Source organism: Andrena cerasifolii, chromosome 2 (assembly GCF_050908995.1).
Source record: "Andrena cerasifolii isolate SP2316 chromosome 2, iyAndCera1_principal, whole genome shotgun sequence".
Lineage (NCBI taxonomy): Eukaryota > Metazoa > Arthropoda > Insecta > Hymenoptera > Andrenidae > Andrena > Andrena cerasifolii.
In genome coordinates, this window is record NC_135119.1 from 89,790 (window position 1) to 115,505 (window position 25,716).

The window sequence follows — 25,716 nt, forward strand, 5'->3', positions numbered from 1 at the left end:
CTCGGCGGATCGCTCGCTCAGGGACGTCGAAGACGCTTGTCTAAAAGGGCGAGGCCCTACATTTTAGTTACACATTAATACCAATTAAAATATATATTCTCTATATACGATTTGTAAGGAACAAAATTTACAGCTAAAAATCCTGTATCAGTAGCACATATCAGGAAACCTATTCCCCATACTCAATGCGGTGTTAGATACCTACCTTGCGACTTTCCCTTTTCCTACGCATCTGGACATCGTCACCCTCTAAGATTCTTATTGTTAGTCCTTTTTGAGCGAACGTGACTTTACCGAAAACAAGCGGATTAGGCCGTGGGTCCTTAGGCCCCCCTTCAAAAGTGAAAGCTAACGTCTCCGTCACAACCGAACTTTTTTTAAACACCTCTTCCTCCCTTAGTCAATGACCAATCCTAGCTCCATTTCCCACACCCTCGCAATAGTATCTACCAAGAGGATTCTCCGATTTGTCCACGTTCTTTTCCTCCGTACGTCTTTAGTTCCAGATCTCGTTTGTACATCGCACCAGCAACAAGTTCAAACTAGCTTGTAATAAAGGACATTTTTTTATACAAGTGATTTATATCTGCATTCTCCCGGGTTCACGACACAAATTTGGCGCAGTCGGTAGGACTCGTCAACAGTTAAAGAATAGTGAAACTTTATTTAAAGTGTTCTTCGCTGTGGATTTTAATCAAAATAACTTAATAACAAAATAAATTAATAACAAGTGTCAATCCTGAGAGAAAGAGTCTACGGATCCAGATATCCACTGCAGAGAAGGAAGTCAACCATTGGCACGCTCAAGGACCCCTTCACTGGTAGACGGCAGGTACATTTTTTCTGAATTTCGTTGTTTCGTAATTACCTTAGTACTCAGTATCCCTTATAATGTCCAATCCGGAGTCTTCTGATCATTTAAACCCTTCCAATGACTCTTCCCAAATGGAACTTCCTATAGAATTTTTAACCGATCTAATTCCAAAAGAGTTCTCCGGTAATCGTTTCGAACTTGGGCAATTTATAGCTAATTGTAATAATGCGAATAGCCTCGCAACTGATCGACAGAAAAATCCACTCTTGTATTTCATTCTTTCGAAAATTTCGGGTAACGCCAAAGAGCAGCTTACTTTTCAAAGGTTTAATACTTGGTCTGAACTGAAAGAACAATTGAAAAGGTTATATCAAGATAAAAAACATTACTGTCAAGTAATGGAGGAACTAAATAATTGTAAGCAATCATATTCTGAAAGTGTCAGTTCTTTTTATCAGAGATTGCAGAAGCTTCCTTCGAGAGCTTTAAGTGCCATTCAGCAATATTCTAGCGATCCTTTAGAAATTCCTGGAAAGAAAAAAGCTGTAGAGGAAATTACATTAAATCGATTTATTTATCATAGCTCTTCGCAAATCTCTCAGATGCTTAGATGGAAGGATTTTGATAATTTAAACTCCGCGCATTCTGCGGCTGTTTCGGAAGAACGCGCTTTGAATATACATAAATTCCAGAAACAAAAATCTTGCAATATCTGTAGCAAGACTAATCATGATACCTCACAATGTCGATTTAAATCTTCTAATCCTGATCAGTCCAGAGTCGTTAATAATATTCAAACTCCAAATCGAAGTCACACATATTGTGATAACCAGCAGCGCCATTATCAACCCCCTATCCAACAGCACCAATATCAGTATCCACGTCAAGGTCAAAGTCGAGGTCAAGGTCGAGGTCTAGGTCAGGGTTCGTCCCACCAAAGCGCACATTCTTATCAGAATAAAATTTGTAGTTATTGCAAAAAACAAGGCCTTCTTATTTCAGAATGTAGGAAGAGATTATATGTTAATAGTTAGCGGGAACAACAATTGGACCCAGCACATAACGCGCGACGATCGAATAACACAACCGTTAATTTAAACTCGAACGAGTCCCCCGTGACGAACACTACAACGGAGGACCGAATATTTCAATTAATGGTGTTCGAGATTTGAAAGTTTAAATATCTAATGATAATCTTGATTTTATTCGAGCCATTTCTCCAAATTCAAAGAATTCTGATAACGCTTTTAAATTCTTAGTTGATATGGGCGCGAATGTGTCTCTCATTAAGGCCTGTAAATTACACCCAAATACTGTGTTTGATTCGAAGGATAAGCTAGTATAGTGCCTCTACGAGCTATAGTGACTTAGGTGTGAAGTCCCTCAGCGGGGTCTTAACCGATATCCTGCTGGGTATGAGCCGCTAAACGTGGCCCCCTACTACCTCTTGCAGGACTGTGTTTAGGGAGGATCAGGACAAAACCGGGGACCTATAGATGAAGTGTTACATCTTCGATTTTAATAAAATAAAATAGAAATTGAAGATACTGTTTATCATTATTAAAAGACACCAATTAAGCTTTCTACTGACTATTAAAAATTGTCTCATTGTCAGCACATATTAAATACAAATCCATTTCAGTAAGGTATATGTACTGCATTAGAACAGTAGCAATATAAATTATTTTATATTAATAACTTATTTTACCCTTTAGGGCCCAGGTTTGGCGCTGGTCTTCCCTAAACACAGTCCTGCAAGAGGCAGTAGTGGGGGCACGTTTAGCGGCCCGTACCCAGCAGGGTATCGGTTAAGACCCCGCTGGGTACCTCACACCTAAGTCACTATAGCTCGTAGAGGCACTACACTACACGGTCTTAGTCCGAGTAACCCCGTAGAAACCGTTGGGAGTTGCCGTATACCTGTGCGGTTTTATGATGATTCCTTTGAAATTAAATTCTACATTCTAAATGAAGCAACAAACGTCCCATTTGACGGCTTGTTAGGGAAGGATTTTTTGCGAAAAGAGTCAGCGACAATTGACTATGAGTCACATACTCTAACCCTTAGGTCGGTAACGGTCCCAATTCCATTAAACTGCGAAAATTTTGGGCGCAAAGAAGCACATTTAATTAATCTTAAAGTTAGAACAGAAACACTTATTGAGATTCAGATAGAAAATCCTGAAATTAAAGAGGGTATTATTCCGCGAATACAATTAAAGAGAGGAGTTTATTTGTCTAAAGCAATTACTGAAGTTAACAAAAATAACAAAGCCTATGCTACGGTCTTGAATACAAGGATAATAGATCAACAGATAGAGTCTATCTCAGTATGTTTGGAACCACTTCCGCGAGATTCCATAATTTTACCATTAGGTAATTTAAATACTGGTCCGGTAAGCCGTATAAATCTTCTGCGAAAGAATTTAGGATTGGATCGTTTAAACGCTGAAGAAAATAAGGCAGTATTAGACATTTGTACCACATATAACGATATTTTCTATTTCTCTGACGATGTATTAACAACCACAAACGCGATTCAACATAAAATCAGTGTTACAAATTCTCCTCTTCATAATAAGACTTACAGATATCCTGAAGTTCATAAAGCTGAGGTTAACAAACAGATTGATAAAATGCTTAAACAAGGTATTATTATACCCTCTATTTCTCCGTGGTCAGCTCCTTTCTGGATAGTCCCAAAGAAACTTGATGCCTCCGGGGAGAAAAAGTGGAGAATTGTTCTTGATTTTAGAAAACTAAACGACATCACAGTTGGTGATGCATACCCGTTACCAAATATCACTGATATTTTAGATCAATTAGGCCATTCTAAATATCCCTGCTGGAACAGCCAGATAGAACCGCGTTGAATTTTGAACTGGATCTATCTGGATCAATGCGGTACTACCTGGATTTTCAAGCAGTGATTTGTGCCAGTTCAAAAACGAATCTGGTTCAATGCGGATATCCAGATCGATGGATGAAACAGGATTTGCATGTGCGAAATTTATCAATTTCTATCAGGAACTGCCATTTGTATAAACCCGGAAGTTTCGTATCTGAAATTGCGGATCAAAAAACTTACGGATTCGATCTGGAAATGCCACAAGCTCTTTCGAGTCCGTCGCGATCCGGATTGGAAGAGCAAATAATTCACGGGATGCATACCGTCGAGATTTTTACATGCATATCCAGTTTGAAACCGATAGAAAATATTTCATCGGGTTCAATCTGGAATTTACGGGAAGAAAACCGCATCAATCCGGATTTAAAATTTTTTAATGCGGTTCGAACTGGCAGCTCCAGCAGGGATTTTACTACTTTAGACTTAGCATCAGGGTTCCACCAGATCCTCATGCATGAGGGTGATCGAGAGAAAGCAGCTTTTACAACACCCTTAGGTCATTATGAGTTTACGAGAATGCCGTTTGGGCTTAAGAACGCTCCTGCGACATTTCAGAGACTGATGAATACCATTCTATCTGGTTTACAAGGGCTTCAATGTTTCGTATATCTTGATGATATCGTCATTTATGCATCATCCATAGAGGAACACTCTAAAAAACTGATAGCTATTTTCGATCGTCTTAGGAGTAACAATTTAAAATTACAACCTGAAAAATGTGAGTTCATGCGACGAGAAGTTGCATATTTAGCCCACGTAATATCTGATAAAGGTGTTCAGCCGAATCCGAAGAAAACTGATACCAATAAAAAAATTTCCAACTCCTAAAAATCAACATGATGTTAAGAGTTTCCTAGGACTTGGTTATTATAGAAAATTTATGGAAAATTTTGCTGAAATAGCTAAATCTCTGACAATTCTGTTAAAAAAAATATATACCATTCGAGTGGATTAGTGATCAACAAGAATCTTTTGACAAGTTTCGTAATATATTAACAACTCAGCCGATTCTTCAATATCCCGACTTTAACAAGGAATTCCTTCTTACAACGGACGCTTCTAACTATGCTACAGGTTCAGTATTGAGTCAAGGTGTAATTGGAAAGGATCTGCCTATTGCATATGCTTCGCGTACATTAAGTGGTAGTGAGCAAAATTATAGTACAATAGAAAAGGAATTACTTGCCATAATATGGAGTACTAACTATTTCAGACCCTATTTATATGGCAGAAAGTTTATTATAGTAACCGACCATAAACCCTTGGTCTGGCTTTTCAGTTCTAAGGATCCGGACAGTCGACTAATGCGTTGGCGACTGAAGCTGGAGGAATATGATTATAAAATCATTCATAAAGCAGGGAAACTTAATTCAAATGCAGATGCGTTATCTCGTCCTCCTCGTGTTAATATTGTACATGGCAATGATTCTTTTGAGAACTTTATACAGTACCATTATAGAACACTCGATATTCCTAAGGTTAAATCGGTGCCTTGCAACAAGTTTAAATACTTTCCCAACGTATTGTTTTATTCGCGAGATCTTGATGAGAATAATTTATGTTCGGAAACGATACGAGATCATTATGATTTATCAAACATTAAAGAACTTGATGATTTAAACTCCTTCATTACACTTGTTAAGAATTCTCAGACTTCTTATCTTTGCATTTGTAAGCAGTTCCATTTTGATAAGTTAGATTATAAAGCGATATCTAGAGACGCGGTAGCGTCTCGACGCCAAGTACATGAAAGACACCCTATATATATGTCGACTGTCGCTACCGCTATCATTTACTCGAACGCAGAGCTATTCCAACCTAACCTGAAACTTATTTCATTAATATCTCATCACGCTTGCAATATTTTCTAAATTTAACGGCATTTTTCTTATGTAAACCGCATATAAGCTTTCGAATAAGACCAAATTCAATAAAATCGGTCCGCGTATGACAGAGATATCGTAATATCGTCTCATGGATCTGTCAGAAATATAACATTTTTAACATTTTCTTCTTCTTCTGATTCTCCAGTAAAATTTTTGTCGACATAATACGTTTACGCGTTACACGCAGCACACATTCAGCCAAAACGATACTAACACATGTTTCGTTCGTCGATTCGTCAACTCTCGGGACCATTCGGCAGGACATGGCAGGTATCGTCGTCCGTCATTGTATATATTATATGAAACTGAAAATTAACGACTGGTGTAAATTCTTTGAAATTTAATTTTCTATGCACGTGAGCATCTCCAGGAGGTGATTCTAAACGTGAATGTGCTGCGCAGTGGAATTGTGGATGAAAATAGAGGTTCAATAATGTCCAATTTGTTTGTCTAACCTCAATTTTCAGTTTCATATAATGACCAACATAAATTCTTTGAAATTTAATACTTTGTGCACGTGGGAACCTCCAGGAGATGATTCCAATCGTTAATGTGCTTTGCGGTTAAAATCTGACTGAAAGTGGAAGGTTCCGTGAAGTCAAATTTGCTTTTCGAACCTCAATTTTCAGTTTCATGTAACGACTACTGTAAATTCTTTGATCCCCATAAAAAACTTCAAAAAAGTAAACAAATTACGCCAAGTACACGAAATCAAATAAATCACAGAAAATAGAAGATAATAATAATTACAAAATAAAAAAAAGATGTGAAATCAAAATGGGCTGCAAGTACATAAAGGTGGTTTTCAACTGTGCTTAAGATGACACAACTACATATACACAGCTAAAATGCTGTGTTCATACATTGTGTTCATTCCATTACTCATATCGCGGACATTTTAATTAACCCATCAAAAGGAATCCCATTTAAAAACATTGTCGTAAATTAATAGCTTTAGAAAATTAATTAATGATATACAAAAATTGCGCCAATTATAATAATGGCTATTTATACTAAATAAAAATGTATTACATAATATTAAGCAGATATATTTTTATACAAATAAATATTTTAATGCGAATAAATATTTTATTCAAAATACTTGGCGCTGCGATCCGAATTGGTGTTGCTAAACTGAATAAATATGTTTAAATTGCATTAATCTTTTTCTCTCTTTCTTGTGCGTGCATTCGTGAATGTGTGTATGTGTGGGTGTGCATATGCTATGTATGATATTAGAATTAAATATTAAATATATGTATGTAGAATAAATCTGACTGCGTTTCTAGTATGTATATGTATATTATGTATTTTAGATTGTAAGGGGGTAATTGTAAATTATTAATACTAATACAAGTAGCATTTCTTCGGTATCGCAGCGCCAAGTATTTTGAATAAAATATTTATTCGCATTAAAATATTTATTTGTATAAAAATATATCTGCTTAATATTATGTAATACATTTTTATTTAGTATAAATAGCCATTATTATAATTGGCGCAATTTTTGTATATCATTAATTAATTTTCTAAAGCTATTAATTTACGATAATGTTTTTAAATGGGATTCTTTTTGATGGGTTAATTAAAATGTCCGCGATATGAGTAATGGAATGAACACAATGTATGAACACAGCATTTTAGCTGTGTATATGTAGTTGTGTCATCTTAAGCACAGTTGGAAACCACCTTTACGTACACTTGCAGCCCATTTTGATTTCACATCTTTTTTTTATTTTGTAATTATTATTATCTTCTATTTTCTGTGATTTATTTGATTTCGTGTACTTGGCGTAATTTCTTTACTTTTTTTAAGTTTTTTTGATCAAGTACAAAAAAGAATGGGCACTCGATTGAGAAATCTGAAAAAAAGTGAAAGGCCTCGGAGGAAAAGGTAAACTAACTGCCAATGATAAACAGTCGAATTTTTCATTTCTTCATGTCTATAACACATTTCAAAACTTTAAACGCGTTTTTCTCAAAACACGATTTCTCAACACGGTACGCAGCATAATTCCAACAATTTTCATTCTTTTCATTCGAATTTTTAACAATATCTTTAAAATGACATTTTGAAGAGAAATACGTACAGCATTTTCGATTAGTTAATTTAAACATTACTTATTAACAAATGATTGCCCTCTCTTTATAAAAAATTGAACGTCTTTTATTCAAATACTCACCAATCACACAAAAATCAATATTTTTAAAATCCCCTACGTATTTCTCTCGCTATAAACATGTAGATTTAAGTGATATTTTTGTCTTTTTTCCAGATTCAAATTTGCACCAGTTACACTGCGTGCCGCAGAGCACCTAAATCTTCAACATGCCTCACGAGAATGATTTCAGTGCCGCCATTTTTTAATATTTCTCAATTATCATTTTTTTTAATACCTAAATATATGGTTAATAACTTCCTCCAGTATTGTTATTCTATTACCTTTCCTCCCATTCAAGAAAAATTGCCAGAAAAAACGCTTTTTTCAAGCAGTTACAGTGGTGTTACCCCTTAAACCTCGATAATTATTATAATCTCCTAATTTCGTCTGTAACGTTGGCGAGAAATGAAATATTACACCCTCAAATAATATCTTTACAAGATCTTTTTAATGAATTGAAGAGTATTACTTTGCAAAGTGGACAACAATAGCTTATACCATTAACGTATTCAAACATGTATAAATATAGTAAATTGAGTAAGTTAGATGTTACACACGTTAACAACAAATTCGTTTTCGTTATCAGAATTCCGCTAGTTGATGAGTTGCCTTATGATCTATACGAAACATTACCTCTCCCTGTTCCTCATAATCACCCCGATACTTATTCTTACATTGAACCTAATTACTCCTACATCCTATTGAGTACAAACAAGGTGTATTATACACAACTTCGAAATTTGGATAAATGTACCAAGGTCAATGGACAAGAACGTATCTATCTTGTCAACCATATACAAACAACATCTGGTCAACCATCATGTGAAGCAATTCTGCTTACATCCACCATTCGAAGAATACCGACGTCCTGTAGCATTCGCACAGTTCAGGCTGATTTTGAGGTGTGGCACTACCTCGAAAATAATGAATGGTTATTCGTTATCAGCCAACCGCTGGAACTAACATTGTCGTGTTCATCAACACACATCGAGGATATCGAATTAAAAGCTACCGGCATCGTTCAGATCGAGCCGCAATGCAAGGGTTATACACAGATCATCGTCCTGGAGCCAACACAAGATGTTACGACAAATCGCAGCCATAAATCCATACCTTATAATATAGTGGAAGACGTTGCTGTTTTACGGACTTTAAAAATTCTACCATTATACCGGTACGATTAGCACCGATTAAAGCCACCAGTATGAAAGTTGAAGAATTTAAATACAGCAATCACAAACTAATGCAGTTAGATGCATTACTGCAGGAACAGTTAGATAAACCAGTCGTTGTTCAGCAGAATCACTGGTATACCATCGCCCTAACCGTAATAGTATCTATAATCGGTATGATAATTACCGTCAACATCTTACGCTGGTGCGGTTTATCACGACTAATCAACAAATATCTCTGCTTCATGAGGGAGGGAAGGACAACAAGTGATAGTTGTTGTTTTAAAATCAGCAACACTAATATTAATGCCACACCTGGCACGAGGATGCAGCTATCGCAGATTTCGGAAGAAGAAGAATTTTACTCCCAGTCAATCCATCTGATCGAGGATCGCAGCCGAAGCAGTACTCCTACCAGGCCCATCGAACATCACGGACTAAGGAAATCTACGTCACGTGCACCTTCTGTGAATATGGACTGAAACTGTTAAAGTGATTTTTCTGATCGAAAATGTGTTTGCGTAATTAAAACTCTATAAACTCTGGATGCGTTGAATAGTGTCGTCAGGAACCAGAGAATATTTGTTGCAGACATTTTACATTAGTACTTTACTTCTTATCACTTTATTATTCGTATATTATTTTATTTTAATATTCTATTTTTATTACTTCTATTTTATTTTATTTTAATATTCTATTTTTATTACTTCTATTTTATTTTATTTTAATATTCTATTTTTATTACTTCTATTTTATTTTATTTTAATATTCTATTTTTATTACTTCTATTTTATTTTATTTTAATATTCTATTTTATTTCTCACGTGTTGTATTATTTTTATCACACATACTATATCACATACACGTACTCTATAATTCTATTTTCTTATTTGTATTTTATTATTTACATGTTATTCTGTTTTGTTATTCGTGTTTAATTAATCATATATCAGTCTATTTTCTTTCTATTATTTGTATTAATCATATTATCACTTTTATACATATGTATTGCGATTTCTACGTATTACAAATTTCTATATCGATAGCTAGATAATTCATAGAAACAGTTCAAAGATTAGGAATCAAATAGAATTAATTTACTTTAAGAACCGCAAATTAATCTTAAGGAGGGAGGTGTTAGATACCTACTTCGCGACTTTCCCTTTTCCTACGCATCTAGACATCGCCACCCTGTAAGATTCTTAGTCCTTTTTGAGCGAACGTGACTTTACCAAAAACAAGCGGATTAGGCCGTGGGTCCTTAGGCCCCCCTTCAAAAGTGAAAGCTAACGTCTCCGTCACAACCGAATTTTCTTTAAACACCTCTTCCTCCCTTAGTCAATGACCAATCCTAGCTCCATTTCCCACACCCTCGCAATAGTATCTACCAAGAGGATTCTCCGATTTGTCCACGTTCTTTTCCTCCGTACGTCTTTAGTTCCAGATCTCGCTTGTACATCGCACCAGCAACAAGTTCAAACTAGCTTGTAATAAAGGACATATTTTTATACAAGTGATTTGTATCTGCATTCTCCCGGGTTCACGACAGTGGCATGAAAAGGGACATTCATGAAATAAGTGATAATTCCTCCTCCTGATAACCATCTGTCTCCAATCTGATATCAGATTGGGAGCAGGGTCTGCCACGAGAGCACAGAATCTGACGTCAGAACTGCAGCAGTCTGTGTCCGCATTTGGCTGCGTTCTGATGTGCAGAGCCTGAGGTGCAGTGCCTGATGTCAGATAGACAGCAGATCGACAGCAGATTTCGCCGTCTGTTAGGCACAGCAACAGCGCCATCTGTAGGCAATTGCTTGGTAATTCTGGACCTCAGATGGCGCTGTTGCTGTGCCTAGCAGACGGCGAAATCTGCTGTCGATCTGCTGTCCATCTGACATTAGGCACTGCACCTCAGGCTCTGCACATCAGAACGCAGCCAAATGCGGACACAGACTGCTGCAGTTCTGACGTCAGATTCTGCTGCCAGATCTGGCTATCAGGGCCGATAATGAGAATTTATTACAAGAAGAACAAATCAATATTGAAAGTGCCAATCACAGACGCACTGTTTTTACAGAAGATACAAGTTCTTCATTTCAAAATAATCATGATGACACGGATCATTCGTATAGTAGTGATAATGACTGTAATGCGCATGAATTCAATAATGTTGAATACTCCAATGATAAGTCTCATTCAAATTGTTATAATGAAAATTTTGAATCTGACGATACAATAATGTTGCCTGAAGCAAAATTAATAACAGGAGATATCCAATTAATGATAACTGGAATGGTGATACGTTTTAACATGACACGTGTTCAAAGTACAGCGCTTGTCGAATTCACTAGAACGTTAGCGGGTCCAAAGTCCAATGAATGGAATTTTAGTGATTATACCATGTCCAAACTGTATGGTACTCCGGATAAAATTACGTTGCATTTTTATTGTACAAATTGTAGTAATCCTCTAAGTCAAGTACAACTGAAACAAAATTTTGAGAACAAGGAAGGAATATGCAACAATTCCAAAAAAGCATATAAAACTGTAAATTCGAATTACTTTTACTCTATTGATATAGACTATCAAATACAATTACTGCTAAATCGAAAAACTATCCAGTCCTCTTTGTTAGAGAATTTATCAAAAATTAAAAACGGAACAGAAAATACCATTTTATATAAACAAGTTCAAAGAAATTGTTCTACAACTTTGACATACCTAGAGACACGGTAGCGTCTCGACGCGAAGTACAGGAAAGAAAGTACAGGAAAGACACCCTGTATATGTCGACTGTCGCTACCGCTATCGTTTACTCGTCGCCGGGCTATTCCAACCTAACCTGAAACTTATTTCATTAATATCTCATCACGCCTGCAATATTTCCTAAATTTAATGGTATTTTTCTCATGTAAACCACATATAAGCTTTCGAATAAGACCAAATTCAATAAAATCGGTCCACGCATGACAGAGATATCGTAATATCATGTCATGGATCTGTCAGAAATAAGATTTTTCTTCTGATTCTTTTTCTCCAGTCAAAATTTTCGTCGATATAATACGTATACGCGTTACACGCACACCTTCAGCCAAAACGGAACTAACACACGTTTCGTTCGTCAATCGCTATCTTCCCTATGCAATCTACTCCAAATTTTGACAGCTTACCGTCAAGTTATAACCAAGTTATAAACGTGTTTTTACAAATATATACATAAATGAATTTCTTTTTAATTTAAATGATAATGTTACGAGCCGGGGCTGCGGCAACGCGAGAGGCCGGCGAGAAGGATATTTCCCAAGGAATACGGTTTATGAGTTTGTTAATTAGAGTGCGGACGAACCTGATGCGAAATCAGGGAGCCGCTAGGATTATCGGAAGCGAGGACGAACCTGATGCGAAATCAGGGAGCCTCTAGGGATGGAGTCACACGCGGACGAACCTGATACGAAATCAGGGAGCCGCTGGAGGGTGATTCGTCGTGAACGAACCCGATGCGAAATCGGGGTGTCACTAGGATGTTGTTCACAGACGAACTCGACGCGAAGTCGAGGAGCTGTTAGGAGGTTGGATTATTCACAGACGAACCTGGTGCGAAACCAGGGAGCTGTTCGGAGGTTGGTAGACTTACAGACGAACCTGATGCGAAATCAGGGAGCTGTAGGACACGGACGAACCTGATGCGAAATCAGGGAGCCGTAGGAGGGTTAAACGTGGACGAACCCGATGCGAAATCGGGGAGCCACTAGGTTGGTAAAGATTCCTTGTTTTGGATGAAAGGTTGCGAACGAACCTGATGCTAGATCAGGGAGTCGCGGGAAATGTTAGTAATACCTCGTAACTCTTAATTTATGTTTGATACCACTCGAGCGGTAAAGTTGCATCAGTGGGTGAGTGCTACTAATATTATAAGGATCGCTGGGTAAAAGATGGGTTTTAACGAATCTACTCGATTTAGACGTGAACACCATTCGTGTATTCAATAACTAATTATTATACAAATGTAAGTGTCGCGATTAAATAGTGTAGTAAAAGTGTATAAATTACCACTAATTTGCACGGTGTTGACGCACTGACGATGCGGGGCGTACGAGTGGCTATTTCAAAGTGCCAAATAGAATATAAAGCGAACTCGCGGTTTCTATGAGGTCAACTATGATTCTGACGGAGACTTTAGCTCGATCTTACTGAATTCAACCAACTCGGTACGAGCGTGACACGACGTTACTCTACGCGTGACTGTACTGCTTTTAACCCCAGAAGGTAAAAACCAAAGGGTTTATATAGTCCCAAAAATTAGTGGGGATGCGTTAGAAATTGTCATATAAGGAAATTCTTCGGGGTCGTCGTCATGTCACTCCCGTTCCCATGGTCGTGATCCAGATGGTCGAGATCATGACCCCCCTTAGTGGTATGTGATAAGCAAAAGGATTTTAGGGCGTTTTCCCTACGCAGACGCGAGCTCGAAAAGTGGTTGAGAGAGGCGTATGTGAAAACTCTACATACCTAACAATAAAAACCAATTTAAACCAATTCCACCAATCCAATTATCTTGAAGCTTTGCAGGCGTGCGTAGTTTGGTTGACAATACAATATATTTAAAAAAAAAACCGAGAGGATGAAAAAATTATCCAGTCATCAATTAATAATATAATAATAATTTATAATATTGAAAATTTTCTGAATTCATTCTCTATGCAAATTATCTTTGTAAAAAGAAGTGAGATCTCCATAAAAAACTTCAGAACAGTAAAAAAATTACGCCAAGTACGTGAAATCAAATAAATCACAAAAAAAAAGAAGATAATAATAATTATAAAATAAAAAAAGATGTGAAATCAAAATGAGTTACACGTACATAAAGGTAATGATAAATACAAATAAATATTTTAATACGAATAAACATTTTATTCAAAATACTTGGCGCTGCGTCCCGAATTGGTGACGTTAAACTGAATAAATATGTATAAATTGCATTAATCTTTTTCTTTGTTTCTTGTGTGTGCGTTCATGAATGTGTGTATGTGTGCGTGCGCATATGCTACGCATGACATTAGAATTAAATATATGTAGAATAAATCTGACTGCGTTTCTAATATGTATATGTATATGTTTATGTATTTTAGATTGTAAGGGAGTTATTGTAAATTATTAAGACGAGGACAATTAACATTTTTTCTGTTTCGCAGCGCCAAGTATTTTGAATAAAATGTTTATTCGTATTAAAATATTTATTTGTATTTATCATTACCTTTATGTATGTGCAGCTCATTTTGATTTCACACCTTTTTTTATTTTATAATTATTATTATCTTCTTTTTGTGATTTATTTGATTTCATGTACTTGGCGTAATTTTTTTACTTTTCTGAAGTTTTTTATGGAGTAACTTCAACACCGACGGAGCACCCATATTTAAAATCTCAAAAATTAGTTTCTAGCCACTGCAATTTATAATTAATGAGTTGCCACCGTCTATCAGATTTAAAAATATCATTTTAGCTTCTGATCGGATTACAAATAAGGAACCATCACCAGCTATTATGAATTGTATGATGTCCTCCTTTGTGGAACAAGTATTGTAGTGGCGCGAAACCTGGCTACGGTCGAGGCGTGTGTGCGCGCGCGTGTGTGTGTGTTGTCGTCTAGTCCGTACTATGTATGTATTGGAATGTTATGAGGGACTCCAGGTAGGACGACTTGAGGAGTCAGTCGTCGTCGTAGCAAAAGAGAGTACGTGTGATCGCTACTACCAGCTGTATGTTTCTTTTTTTTCTGTTTAATTATATTTTCTCTTGTTCCTCGCCCAACGAGTTGTATAGCCCGTTAAACCTCAAATCCGAATTCCCACAAATTTTTGGGGGCCCCTCCGAGATCGGATAAAAGCTATTAGCGGGTGTTTTGTGAAAAGTCGCGTAATACGCGCATCGTGTGTCGCAAGTGCGAAAATGGCGAGTGAGGACGAAAGTGCGAGCCTAAAGCAAGGCTCACAAAGAGGGTCCAAGGTGAATATACAGACGAGTGAAGTCTCTCGAATGAAAATAACTGATCTTCGGGAAGAGTTGCGAGTGCGTAAATTGAAAACGTCAGGCAAGAAACCCGATCTAGTTGAAAGGCTAAATGCGGCGTTGTTGCTGGACGATGCTAGGGAAGATGGCGACGAAAGCGAAAGTGAACACGAAACCGATGACGACGAAGAGCAGGTGTGTAATAAATCGGGATACACACCAACGTTCAAAGATGTGGAACAGTCTATGGAAAAATTCTCAGGAGACGGAAAGAGAAGCATTAAGAATTGGCTGAAAGACTTCGAGGACACGGCAAAATTGTGTAAATGGACTGAGACGCAGAAACTGATATATGCGAAATGACTTTTGTGCGGGTCCGCGAAATTGTATGTAAGCTACGAACGATGTACGCGCACGTGGAGTGAATTAAAACGGTCGTTACGCAACGAATTTTCTAAATCCGTGAACAGCCATTCAGTGCATCAAGAGTTGATAGAGCGGAAAAAGAGAGAGACCGAGTCTTACCACGAATACATGTACAACATGCTCGACATCGCGTCGCAAGTGAGCATGGAAACAGCGGCCATCATGCAATATATTATAGATGGTATTGCGGACGAAGAACCAAACAAAGTAATACTATACGATGCGAAGGACATTCAAGAATTCAAGGACAAGCTGATCCAGTACGATACTATGAAGAAGAAGCAAATAGGCGATGCGAGAGGGAAGAAAGAAGCCAACGCGAGCGAGACAAAGCATACACCCAGGAAACCAGCGTTCCGTGTAAACAGTGAAGCGATTCCCGTGCGAATAGGGAGGCGATGCTATTACTGTGGTGATAAAATGCATAGAAGCACTGAATGCCCAACTAAAGGTAAGGGCACCAAATGTTTTAAGTGCCAAAATTACGGACATATAGCGGCAAAATGTCCCGAAGCCGCGAACGCGGCACAATCGAGCTGTAGTGCGGTAGAATCAAAGAGGCGGCAAGCGTGCAAGAATGTATATATAGAGTCGCGAGAAGTATGCGCGTTGATTCATTCGGGAAGTGACCTTAGTTTAATAAGAGCGGCTACATATGTACGAATCGGCGCACCGGCGTTATCTCAACGAAAAACCCAGTTTCGGGGGGTAGGCTCTAGCGAGAATTCTACGCTAGGTGATTTCAATGTCAAAGTTCAAATCGATCAAATCGAATACGATATAGTTTTTCACGTAGTGTCCGACGCGCTTATTACGCATGATGCCATAATCGGGTACGATTTTCTGAGAACCGCCGACGTTTGCATGCGAGACGGAAATATCACCATTGCGAAAACACCGAACGTAATGGAGGATCTTCCAGAAGTTTTGCATATTGTTGAGCAGGGTATTAATCTAGCGCATATTCCAAAACCCGAGATTCGCGCGAGAGTAACAACTGTAGTAGAAAATTATAAACCAAACAAAACAAAAGAGGTCGGGGTCAAAATGCGAATCTCCTTACGCGATGAGATTCCCGTGTATCGGGCACCTCGACGCCTATCCGCGCATCAAAGCAAAGCAGTAAATTCACAAATAGAAACGTGGCTTTGTGATGGGATTGTTGTACCTTCTGAGTCGGATTTTGGAAGCTCTGTCGTGCCTGTTGAAAAGGTAGACGGTACGATAAGAGTTTGCGTGGATTACAGAGAACTCAACAAGAAAATAATAAAAGATCGTTATCCTCTGCCTAATATAGAAGAACAGATTGATCGTTTGCGAGATAAACGTGTGTTCACGACTTTGGATTTAGAAAATGGTTTTTTCCATGTACTGTGGGAGTGCGAAGACTGTTTGATTGACAAAGTATGTTTGGGCCAGAGCGATTGGGATCGAGAGCGGATGTTTATAGTAGGATATCGAATGCGTCAGGGGTGTGAGGTTTGAATGGTTTCGTCGAATGCATGCGGAGAGTTTGGGTGACCCGAGTGCGTGTCAAGAGTGTGTGTTGTAAGTGTGAATCTCGGGGAGCGCAAGATAAGAATGGATGAAGTCAGTCCTGCAGAGTCCGTCGAACGAGAGGCATCATCGCCTGAACCTATTCTTTATAATAAATAAGCCTTTTTTACTTTTCCACGAGTGTGCAGTTTACTCCTGCCCTGATCACCTAACATCCCTACATAAAATTGGGGGCTCGTCCGGGATCAGTGGTGATATACGTGTAGGATACGGTGATAGGAGAAAAGGCAGGTTGTGTGGAAACGCGACGTGAGTGACTGTGAGAAGCCGTGAAGTGTTGTAGCAGGGAATATGGCTACTATGGCTACAACACCAGTGAAGGCGGATGTTACAGTCGCTGAACTGAAGGAAAGGCTGCGAGGTCTCAACCTGAAGACGTCGGGCAACAGGGCTGAGTTGATTGCTCGACTGATGGCGGCAGATCCTTCGGGGTCGTGGATGCAGGCAGCGTCGGAAGTGTGCGAGGTTCCGTCAGGGAGGAGTGACAGTGGTGCATCACTGGGTACACCCGCAGCCAGTGGGTCTGCGCGGGCTGAAGAAGGGTCCTTGTCTGGGAAAATGGACGAATTGATAGCCCTGATGCACATGTTTTTCCGAGGGGCCGCGGTTGCACAGCAGGGGTCTGGCACGTCGAGGCCGGGCCAGCAGACAGTCGTTACAGCCGTTACAGGTGGAGAGACTGAAGCGCAGGACGATACGGAAGCACAGGACGATACGGAAGCAGGACCGGAAATTCCGACGCGACGGCATGTAATTGTGAAGGAGATTGCGGACTACTTACATGATTATTCGGGGGAGCCGGATGGTTTTGACAGATGGGAAAAACAAGTGAACTTGTTAAAGGTAGCCCATAGATTCAACGAGGGTCAAACAAGAAGACTGATACTTCTGAGGCTCAAGGGAAAGGCATTGGATTGGTTCCATTCCAAACCGGAACACGTGACAATGCCGGTGGAGTCGTTGCTCAACGAGTTACGGGAAATGTATCGCCATTACCCAAATGAGATTGAATTGCGCATCAAATTCCAGAATCGAACGTGGAAATTCGGCGAAACATTCCATGAGTATGTGCACGACAAGGTTATTTTGGCCAATAAAGTGTCCATCCAGGAGCCTGAGCTGGTGCAGTACATCATTGAGGGCATATCGGACGTTGTTCTGAGAGACCAGGTGCGTCTCCACAAATTTAAAACAAGGGCAGCACTGCTAGAAGCGTTTCAAGGCGTCATGCTGCGAGGGTCGACTGCGTCAAGAGGGCCAAGAGATGCAGGCGGCAGCAACGTGGTTTCTTCGTCATCAAGGGTGAAACGGGACGCAAGAAGAGAGGAGCCGCGGAAGGACCGCCTGGCTTGCTACAGCTGCGGCAGTTTGAATCATCTTAGAAGAGACTGTCCGACAAAAGTAAACAGCATCAGGTGTTTTAAGTGTCACGAACGAGGTCATATTGCGTCGCGGTGTACAAAGGGCGTGCGGATCATTGAGGAGCCGGCGGAGAGCAGGGGCGCTGTCGCTCAGGTAGAACATAAGAAATATAGGAAGGAGGTAACTGTAAATGGCCATCAAACTATAGCATTAGTCGACACGGGAAGTGATATTACGTTAATGACCGCGGACCAATATATCAAAATTGGTGCACCTCCGTTGCAGTCAAGGGAAATTAAATTTGTCGGTGTGGGGTCAAATGAAAATAGCACGCTTGGCGAGTTTGAGGCGGAGTTAGCTGTTGATGATAATACTTATCCGGTTGCTGTACAGGTAGTTTCGGAACAGCTTACGAATCATAAGTTCTTTCTGGGCGCGAACTTTTTAGATACGGTTGAAACAAATATCAAGGGGGGCAATATCTCAATATCTCCCGTCAGGGAAACAAATACAGTTGATCGCGATGTCCCCGAAATATTTCAGATAAACGCAATTGAAAGTATAGCGGTCGATGAAGCCGATATAAGTAACGTCACCAATGTTGGACACAGGAACACCATTAAGAAATTAATCACTGAATACAAGTCAAAGCGGATTAGGGACGTAGATGTAAAAATGTCGATTATTGCTAAGAATGATGTGCCAGTTTTTCAGAGGGCAAGGCGACTGTCCCCTTCGGAGAGAGAATTAGTTAACAGACAAATTCAGGAGTGGATTGATGAGGGCACTGTTCAACCTTCTCTTTCCGAGTATGCCAGTCCGATTGTATTGGTTAGGAAGAAGGATGGGACCGTTAGAGTGTGTATAGACTTCCGTAAAGTGAACCAAATAATTTTAAAGGATCGTTACCCCTTACCTCTTATAGAAGACCAGTTAGATTTATTGCAATCTGCGAAGTACTATAGCACTCTCGACTTGCGAAATGGATTTTTCCATGTTCAGGTGGATGAGTCGAGTCGAAAATATACCGCGTTCATAGTCCCAGACGGGCATTATGAATTTTTGAAAGTCCCTTTCGGGTTATGCAACTCACCTTCCGTCTTTCAAAGGTACATAAACGTAGTTTTTAGAGATTTAATTCGCGATAAAATAGTCTTAACTTATCTAGACGACATTATTATACCCACGGTGGACTGTGAAACCGGCTTGAAGAATCTTAGGATCGTACTCGATGTTGCAGGTCAGGTCGACCTAAGGATAAACTGGAAGAAATGCTGCTTTTTACAGGAGAGGGTCGAGTTTCTCGGGCACGTTGTTTCAAATGGGAAAATTTATCCATCCGTGCATAAAACCGAAGCGGTTAGAAAATTTCCCGAACCTACCACGGCGCGACACGTGCAAAGCTTTTTGGGTTTAACGGGCTATTCTCGAAAGTTTATCCCGCGGTATTCTATGATTGCGCGACCATTAAGTAATTTGTTAAGAGCGAATTCAAGTTTTGTTTTCGGTGAGAATGAGAGAGATGCGTTTGTGGAGCTGAAGCGTGTCTTAATCGAGAAGCCTGTTCTGCATCTGTATAGGGCAAATGCAGAAACTGAATTGCATACCGATGCGTGTAAGTTGGGTTATGGTGCGATCTTGCTACAGCGGGGACATGATAGTGCGTTACATCCAGTGTACTTCGCGAGCGGAAAAACCACACCTGCTGAACAAAACTACACTAGTTACGAGTTAGAAGTGTAAGGAAGTCGTAACGCTCAATACGAGAATATTGAAAATCACACTGGGCATCGCTCGCCGTCGTCGAAGGCGCGAGGCCCCGTAGGACACGTAAGATGTATATACAATGTAACTTGGATTCTCGATGAATGCCGATGACGTCAGGGGCATCGGCGAGGGTTCGAGGCGCGTAAAAGGAACGAGAGGCATTCGTTTGTACGACTCAGGGTAGTTAGCATCGACGATCCAGAGTATTCTTTACAGAAGTGTTAGCCATAGTTAGGTCGTTAAAAAAATTTAGAGTTTATTTGCTAGGGATACCTCGCGCGAACGGCCAGGTAGAGCGCGTGAATCGTACACTCATACCATTACTAACAAAGATGTCGGATCCTAAAAAAGAAGATTGGTATCGCTACTTGGATGTGGCTCAACAATGTTTGAATACGACATTTCACCGAAGTATCGGAACGTCCCCGTTTCACTTAATATTTGGAACACGCGCCCGCCTCAAGGATCATCCGCAGGTGAGAGAGATCCTGGAAGAAGAGTGGGTAGCTGCCTTCCAGACGGACCGGGACGAGATACGCCGACGTGCATGTGAAAGTCTGGTGAAGATTCAAAACGAAAATCGCCGAAATTTTGATAAACGTAGAACTCAAGCGAGAAAGTATGTAGAAGGTGATTTGGTGGCGATAAAGCGAATGCAACAGGGACCTGGACTGAAATTAGCAAATAAATTTATTGGTCCTTATAAAGTTATAAGTGTATTGAGGAGTGATAGATATGTTGTAGAGAAGGTAGGTGAGCATGAGGGACCGTTCGAAACCTCAACGGCGGTAGATTTTATGAAGCTATGGATAGATAATGTAAGCGATTTATCAGATAATGTTAGCGAAGAGTCCGAGTGACATTCGAGGGCGAATGTCTGTGTAGGACGGCCGAGTGTGGGAGTGCGAAGACTGTTTGATTGACAAAGTATGTTTGGGCCAGAGCGATTGGGATCGAGAGCGGATGTTTATAGTAGGATATCGAATGCGTCAGGGGTGTGAGGTTTGAATGGTTTCGTCGAATGCATGCGGAGAGTTTGGGTGACCCGAGTGCGTGTCAAGAGTGTGTGTTGTAAGTGTGAATCTCGGGGAGCGCAAGATAAGAATGGATGAAGTCAGTCCTGCAGAGTCCGTCGAACGAGAGGCATCATCGCCTGAACCTATTCTTTATAATAAATAAGCCTTTTTTACTTTTCCACGAGTGTGCAGTTTACTCCTGCCCTGATCACCTAACATCCCTACAGTACCTGTAGATGAAAACAACAGGAAGTATACGTCCTTTGTCGTCCCGTCGGGACAATATGAGTTTTGTCGCATGCCATTTGGGCTTTGTAACGCCCCTTCGGTGTTCCAACGGTTCATTAATGCTGTTTTCAGAAATTTGGTTGCTAGTAACGACGCTATAGTTTACATGGATGATATTATTGTACCCGCAACAGATCACGAGGACGGTTTGCAGCGGTTGGAAAAAGTCTTGAACACCGCGAGTGAGAATGGTCTAGTGATTAAGTGGGCTAAATGTCAATTTTTGCAGACACGTATCGAGTACCTCGGGTATATCATAGAGAACAACGGTATTAAACCGTCCGAACGGAAAACGGACGCTGTTAGACAATTTCCAGAACCGGTAGATGTACGCTCTTTGCGAAGTTTTCTGGGTCTTACCGGCTATTTCCGCAAGTTTGTGCAGGATTACTCACTAATTGCGCGCCCTTTAACGAATATGTTGAAGGACAAAGTCGAGTTTTATTTCGGGGAAAAAGAACGAACTGCGTTTAATAGATTAAAGGCAGTGCTGATCGATAATCCCATTTTGAGGATTTATTCTCCCACGGCTGAGACTGAGCTGCACACCGACGCCTCCGCGTTAGGGTTCGGCGCGATTTTATTGCAACGAGACCCAGAAGATGGATTGTTGCATCCGATCTACTACGCTAGTGGCAAAACAAATCCTTGCGAAGAAAAATATGATAGTTATGAGTTCGAGGCCCTAGCGATAGTTAAGTCGCTTAAGAAATTTAAAGTGTATTTGCTAGGCATATCATTTAAGATCGTGACCGACTGTCAGGCGTTTGTAATGGCAATGAACAAGAAGGACGCTTGTACTCGCGTATCTAGATGGGCGTTGTTTTTACAAGATTTCAACTATGTCGTTGAACATCGGTCTGGTAATAGGATGCGTCATGTGGATGCCCTGAGCAGGAATCCGTTACCCGCGGCCATGTCAATCGTTGAGGGCGAAGCGAGTGTGATTTATAAAATACGCAAAGCGCAGGCAAGTGACAAGGAGCTGCAAGCAAAATTAGACGAGAACAATAATTCGACGGAGTACTTGAAAGAGAACGGGCTCCTATACAAAGTAATTGATGGCGAGCAGCTGCTTGTAGTGCCTAAATCTATGCAAACGTACGTTATTCGGCTTGTTCACGAACAGGGTCACTTTGCTGTTGCCAAGACGGAGCAGTTGATCAAGCGAGACTATTGGTTTAGTTCTATGAGGCCGAAGATAGAAGAGGTGGTACGGAACTGTCTTCAGTGCATTTTAGCCGAACGCAAGGCCGGACGTCCAGAGGGATACCTACATCCAATTGATAAGGGAGGCTGTCCCCTGCACACGTATCACGTGGACCATTTAGGCTCGCTCGCATCCACGAGGAGATCCTATCAGCACATATTCGTCGTTGTTGATAGTTTTAGCAAGTTTGTATGGTTATACCCTACCAGGTCAACTACCACAGCCGAGGTCGTCGACCGTTTGCGTAGGTAGGCGCTAATTTTCGGAAATCCACAGCGAATTATTTCGGATCGAGGGACAGCATTCTCTTCACACGATTTTGCGAGCTATTGCAAAATGGAGAACATCGAACATATTATGATCACCACAGGGATACCCACAACAAATGGACAAGTGGAAAGAATGAATCGAACGCTTATTCCACTATTAACGAAGCTTGCATTTCCACAGGCAGGGAATTGGCACAAATATGTTGGAAGAGCCCAGCAGTACTTGAATCACGTACCAAGCAGAAGTACCGGCGTATCGCCTTTTACGCTGTTGATGGGTACTCGTATGAGGCTTCAAGACGATCCGCAAATTAAGGAAATCATGGAGAAAGAGGCGGTTATCGCCTTTGAAGAAGCGCGTGACCAACTACGCACTCAGGCAAAGAAATCGATAGCGCGGATTCAGGACGAAAATAGGAAGACGTATAACAAACGAAGGAAGAAGAACTTCGCGAGCTTCAAGGAAGGCGACCTAGTCGCCATACGAAGGACTCAGATAAAGCCTGGGCTGAAACTTTCTCCTAAATATCTCGGTCCCTATAAAGTCGCCCAGAGTACTACGCAATGACCGCTACCTGGTTGAAAAGATCGGCGAGCACGAGGGACCACGGACCACGTCTACCTCAAGAGACTTCATGAAGCCCTGGGTCCACGAAAATCACGACCTGTCGTCGGACGACGAAGAAGGCATCTGAGGACAGATGGCCAAGCAGGATGGCCGAGTGTAGTGGCGCGAAACCTGGCTACGGTCGAGGCGTGTGTGCGCGCGCGTGTGTGTGAGTGTGTGTGTGTGTTGTCGTCTAGTCCGTACTATGTATGTATTGGATTGTTATGAGGGACTCCAGGTAGGACGACTTGAGGAGTCAGTCGTCGTCGTAGCAAAAGAGAGTACGTGTGATCGCTACAACCAGCTGTATGTTTCTTTTTTTCTTTTTAATTATATTTTCTCTTGTTCCTCGCCCAACGAGTTGTATAGCCCGTTAAACCTCAAATCTGAATTCCCACAGTATTAAAATTAAATAAGAAAGGTTTATTAGTAAAACATTATGGTACTACATGCACTATGATTTTCCCATTGATACCTATTGCAGCATGTGTGGATTCCGTAGCTCGTCCACTTCTGCAAAACCGCTTACAATTCAATGGATATTATGGTTGTAGTTGGTGCTATATTTACGGCAAATATATGTGGGGCTCAGTCAGATATCCATTATCTGAAAGAGGTGACGAGTTGCGAACACATGAAGCAAATATGGAAGACACAAACAACAGTGTGACGCTTCAGCACTCTATTCGGGGAGTTAAAGGTTTCTCCGAACTTGCCAGGTTACCGTTGTTCGACACAGTCTGGGGTTATCCTGTCGAGTATATGCACGGAGTCACCTTGGGGGTTGCTAAGCAATTATGGGACTTCTGTAGTAGTGCAGAATGTCAATATCATATTAATGCTGCAGAAAGAAAGGAAATTAACTATCGTTTGACATTGATTCGCGTGCCACATGAGATTCATAGAACACCAAGATCTTTAGCAGAGAAAGCTAAATGGAAGGCGTCAGAATGGCGTTCATGGATCTTATTTTATACTCCGATGTGTTTGAATGGCATTTTGCATGAATGTGCGTACCAATCATTTCTACTCTTCTGTCAAAGTGTATATATATTGCTGAAAGTAGAAATAACAGCGGATGAGTTGAAGCAATGCGAATGGGACTTATTGAAGTTTGCAGGAGAATGTGAAATTATGTATGGTGACCGTGCACCAACGTTTAATCTCCACAGTGTAATGCATTTAGTCGATTCCGTTAGAAGGAGTGGACTATTATGGTCAACTTCAGCATTTCATTTTGAGAATGGAATTCGGGTGTGTAAAAGTTACATAAATGGTCCTAATAATGTAGGACATCAAATTGTCACAAACGGTCAAGGACAATGTATTATCAATCTTCGGTTATACAAGTGTCTGCTAATAATAGGTGCATTGATTTCTGTAACAATCTATTCAGTACACAAGTATTGAAGAATGATTGCATTAGAAGAAGCAACGATGGTCAGACTGTACTAGTCGGTGCACCGAAAATATCAGAAAATATAACAAAAAAACTTCACACCTTTCTTACGAATGGTAAAGCATACATAGAGATTTTCGATCGCTGCATTCACAAGAATATGGTTGTGCACAATGCAAAATATACGAAAGTTCAAAAGACCAAGGACACAGTTGTTCTGTTACACAACGGAAGCGTTGTAGAAATTGAATATGTACATAGTCGTGATTGAGGGTAAATGTTATATATGTGGGGTTATTTTTATTAATACTGAAAGTTCCTATGTATAGAATTAGTTTTTTTTTTTGGAAGTTGGTAAGACGAGGTGTGTGGATTTGTGGTTGTGTGACGAGAGAGAGAACACCCGAGTGTAATGTAATCCTCATACTTATTTCTTAATTATATTCAGTTAATCTTCAATAAATGTGTGTCGTATTATTGAAAAAGACCTATTCCACCACAAATGGTAGCAGAGCGTGGTTGGTGTTTTTTTTTCTTTACTAAAGAGTGTTTTATGTGGGGATACTTGTCATAACCTAAAAAGGAACACGTGTTGCGACCATGGCGGATCATTGGAACATAGCTGCGGTAGAACCACTGGACGACGCAAATTACTTCTTGTGGCGTGAAAAGATAGAAGGGATACTGAGATCCAAAAAACTATGGAAGAAAGTTATAGGAGTCAAAGCACCTGAGAAACCAGTAGAAGGTGAGCAAAATTATGATACCAAATATAAAGCGTGGAATGAATGGGATGATGACAACTATGCTGCCAGAACAATAATTCTGAACACGATGACAAAAGCACAACTGTTAAGATATAGT

At 40.1% G+C, this 25,716-nt stretch overlaps 2 protein-coding genes across 2 annotated transcripts; both read left to right on the forward strand.

Annotated features, from left to right (window-relative positions):
* Positions 1–14,697: 14,697 nt before the first annotated feature.
* On the forward strand, positions 14,698–15,323 carry LOC143378534 (uncharacterized). Its single transcript, XM_076830362.1, has one exon. It carries the CDS (start codon positions 14,892–14,894, stop codon positions 15,312–15,314), a length of 423 nt encoding a protein of 140 aa, XP_076686477.1. The 5' UTR covers positions 14,698–14,891; the 3' UTR covers positions 15,315–15,323.
* Positions 15,324–23,857: 8,534 nt separating this feature from the next.
* Positions 23,858–25,012, forward strand: LOC143378519 (uncharacterized). The gene has a single exon (XM_076830343.1). The coding sequence runs from the start codon at positions 23,910–23,912 to the stop codon at positions 24,861–24,863; it is 954 nt and encodes a 317-aa protein (XP_076686458.1). The 5' UTR covers positions 23,858–23,909; the 3' UTR covers positions 24,864–25,012.
* The last annotated feature ends 704 nt before the right edge of the window (positions 25,013–25,716 follow it).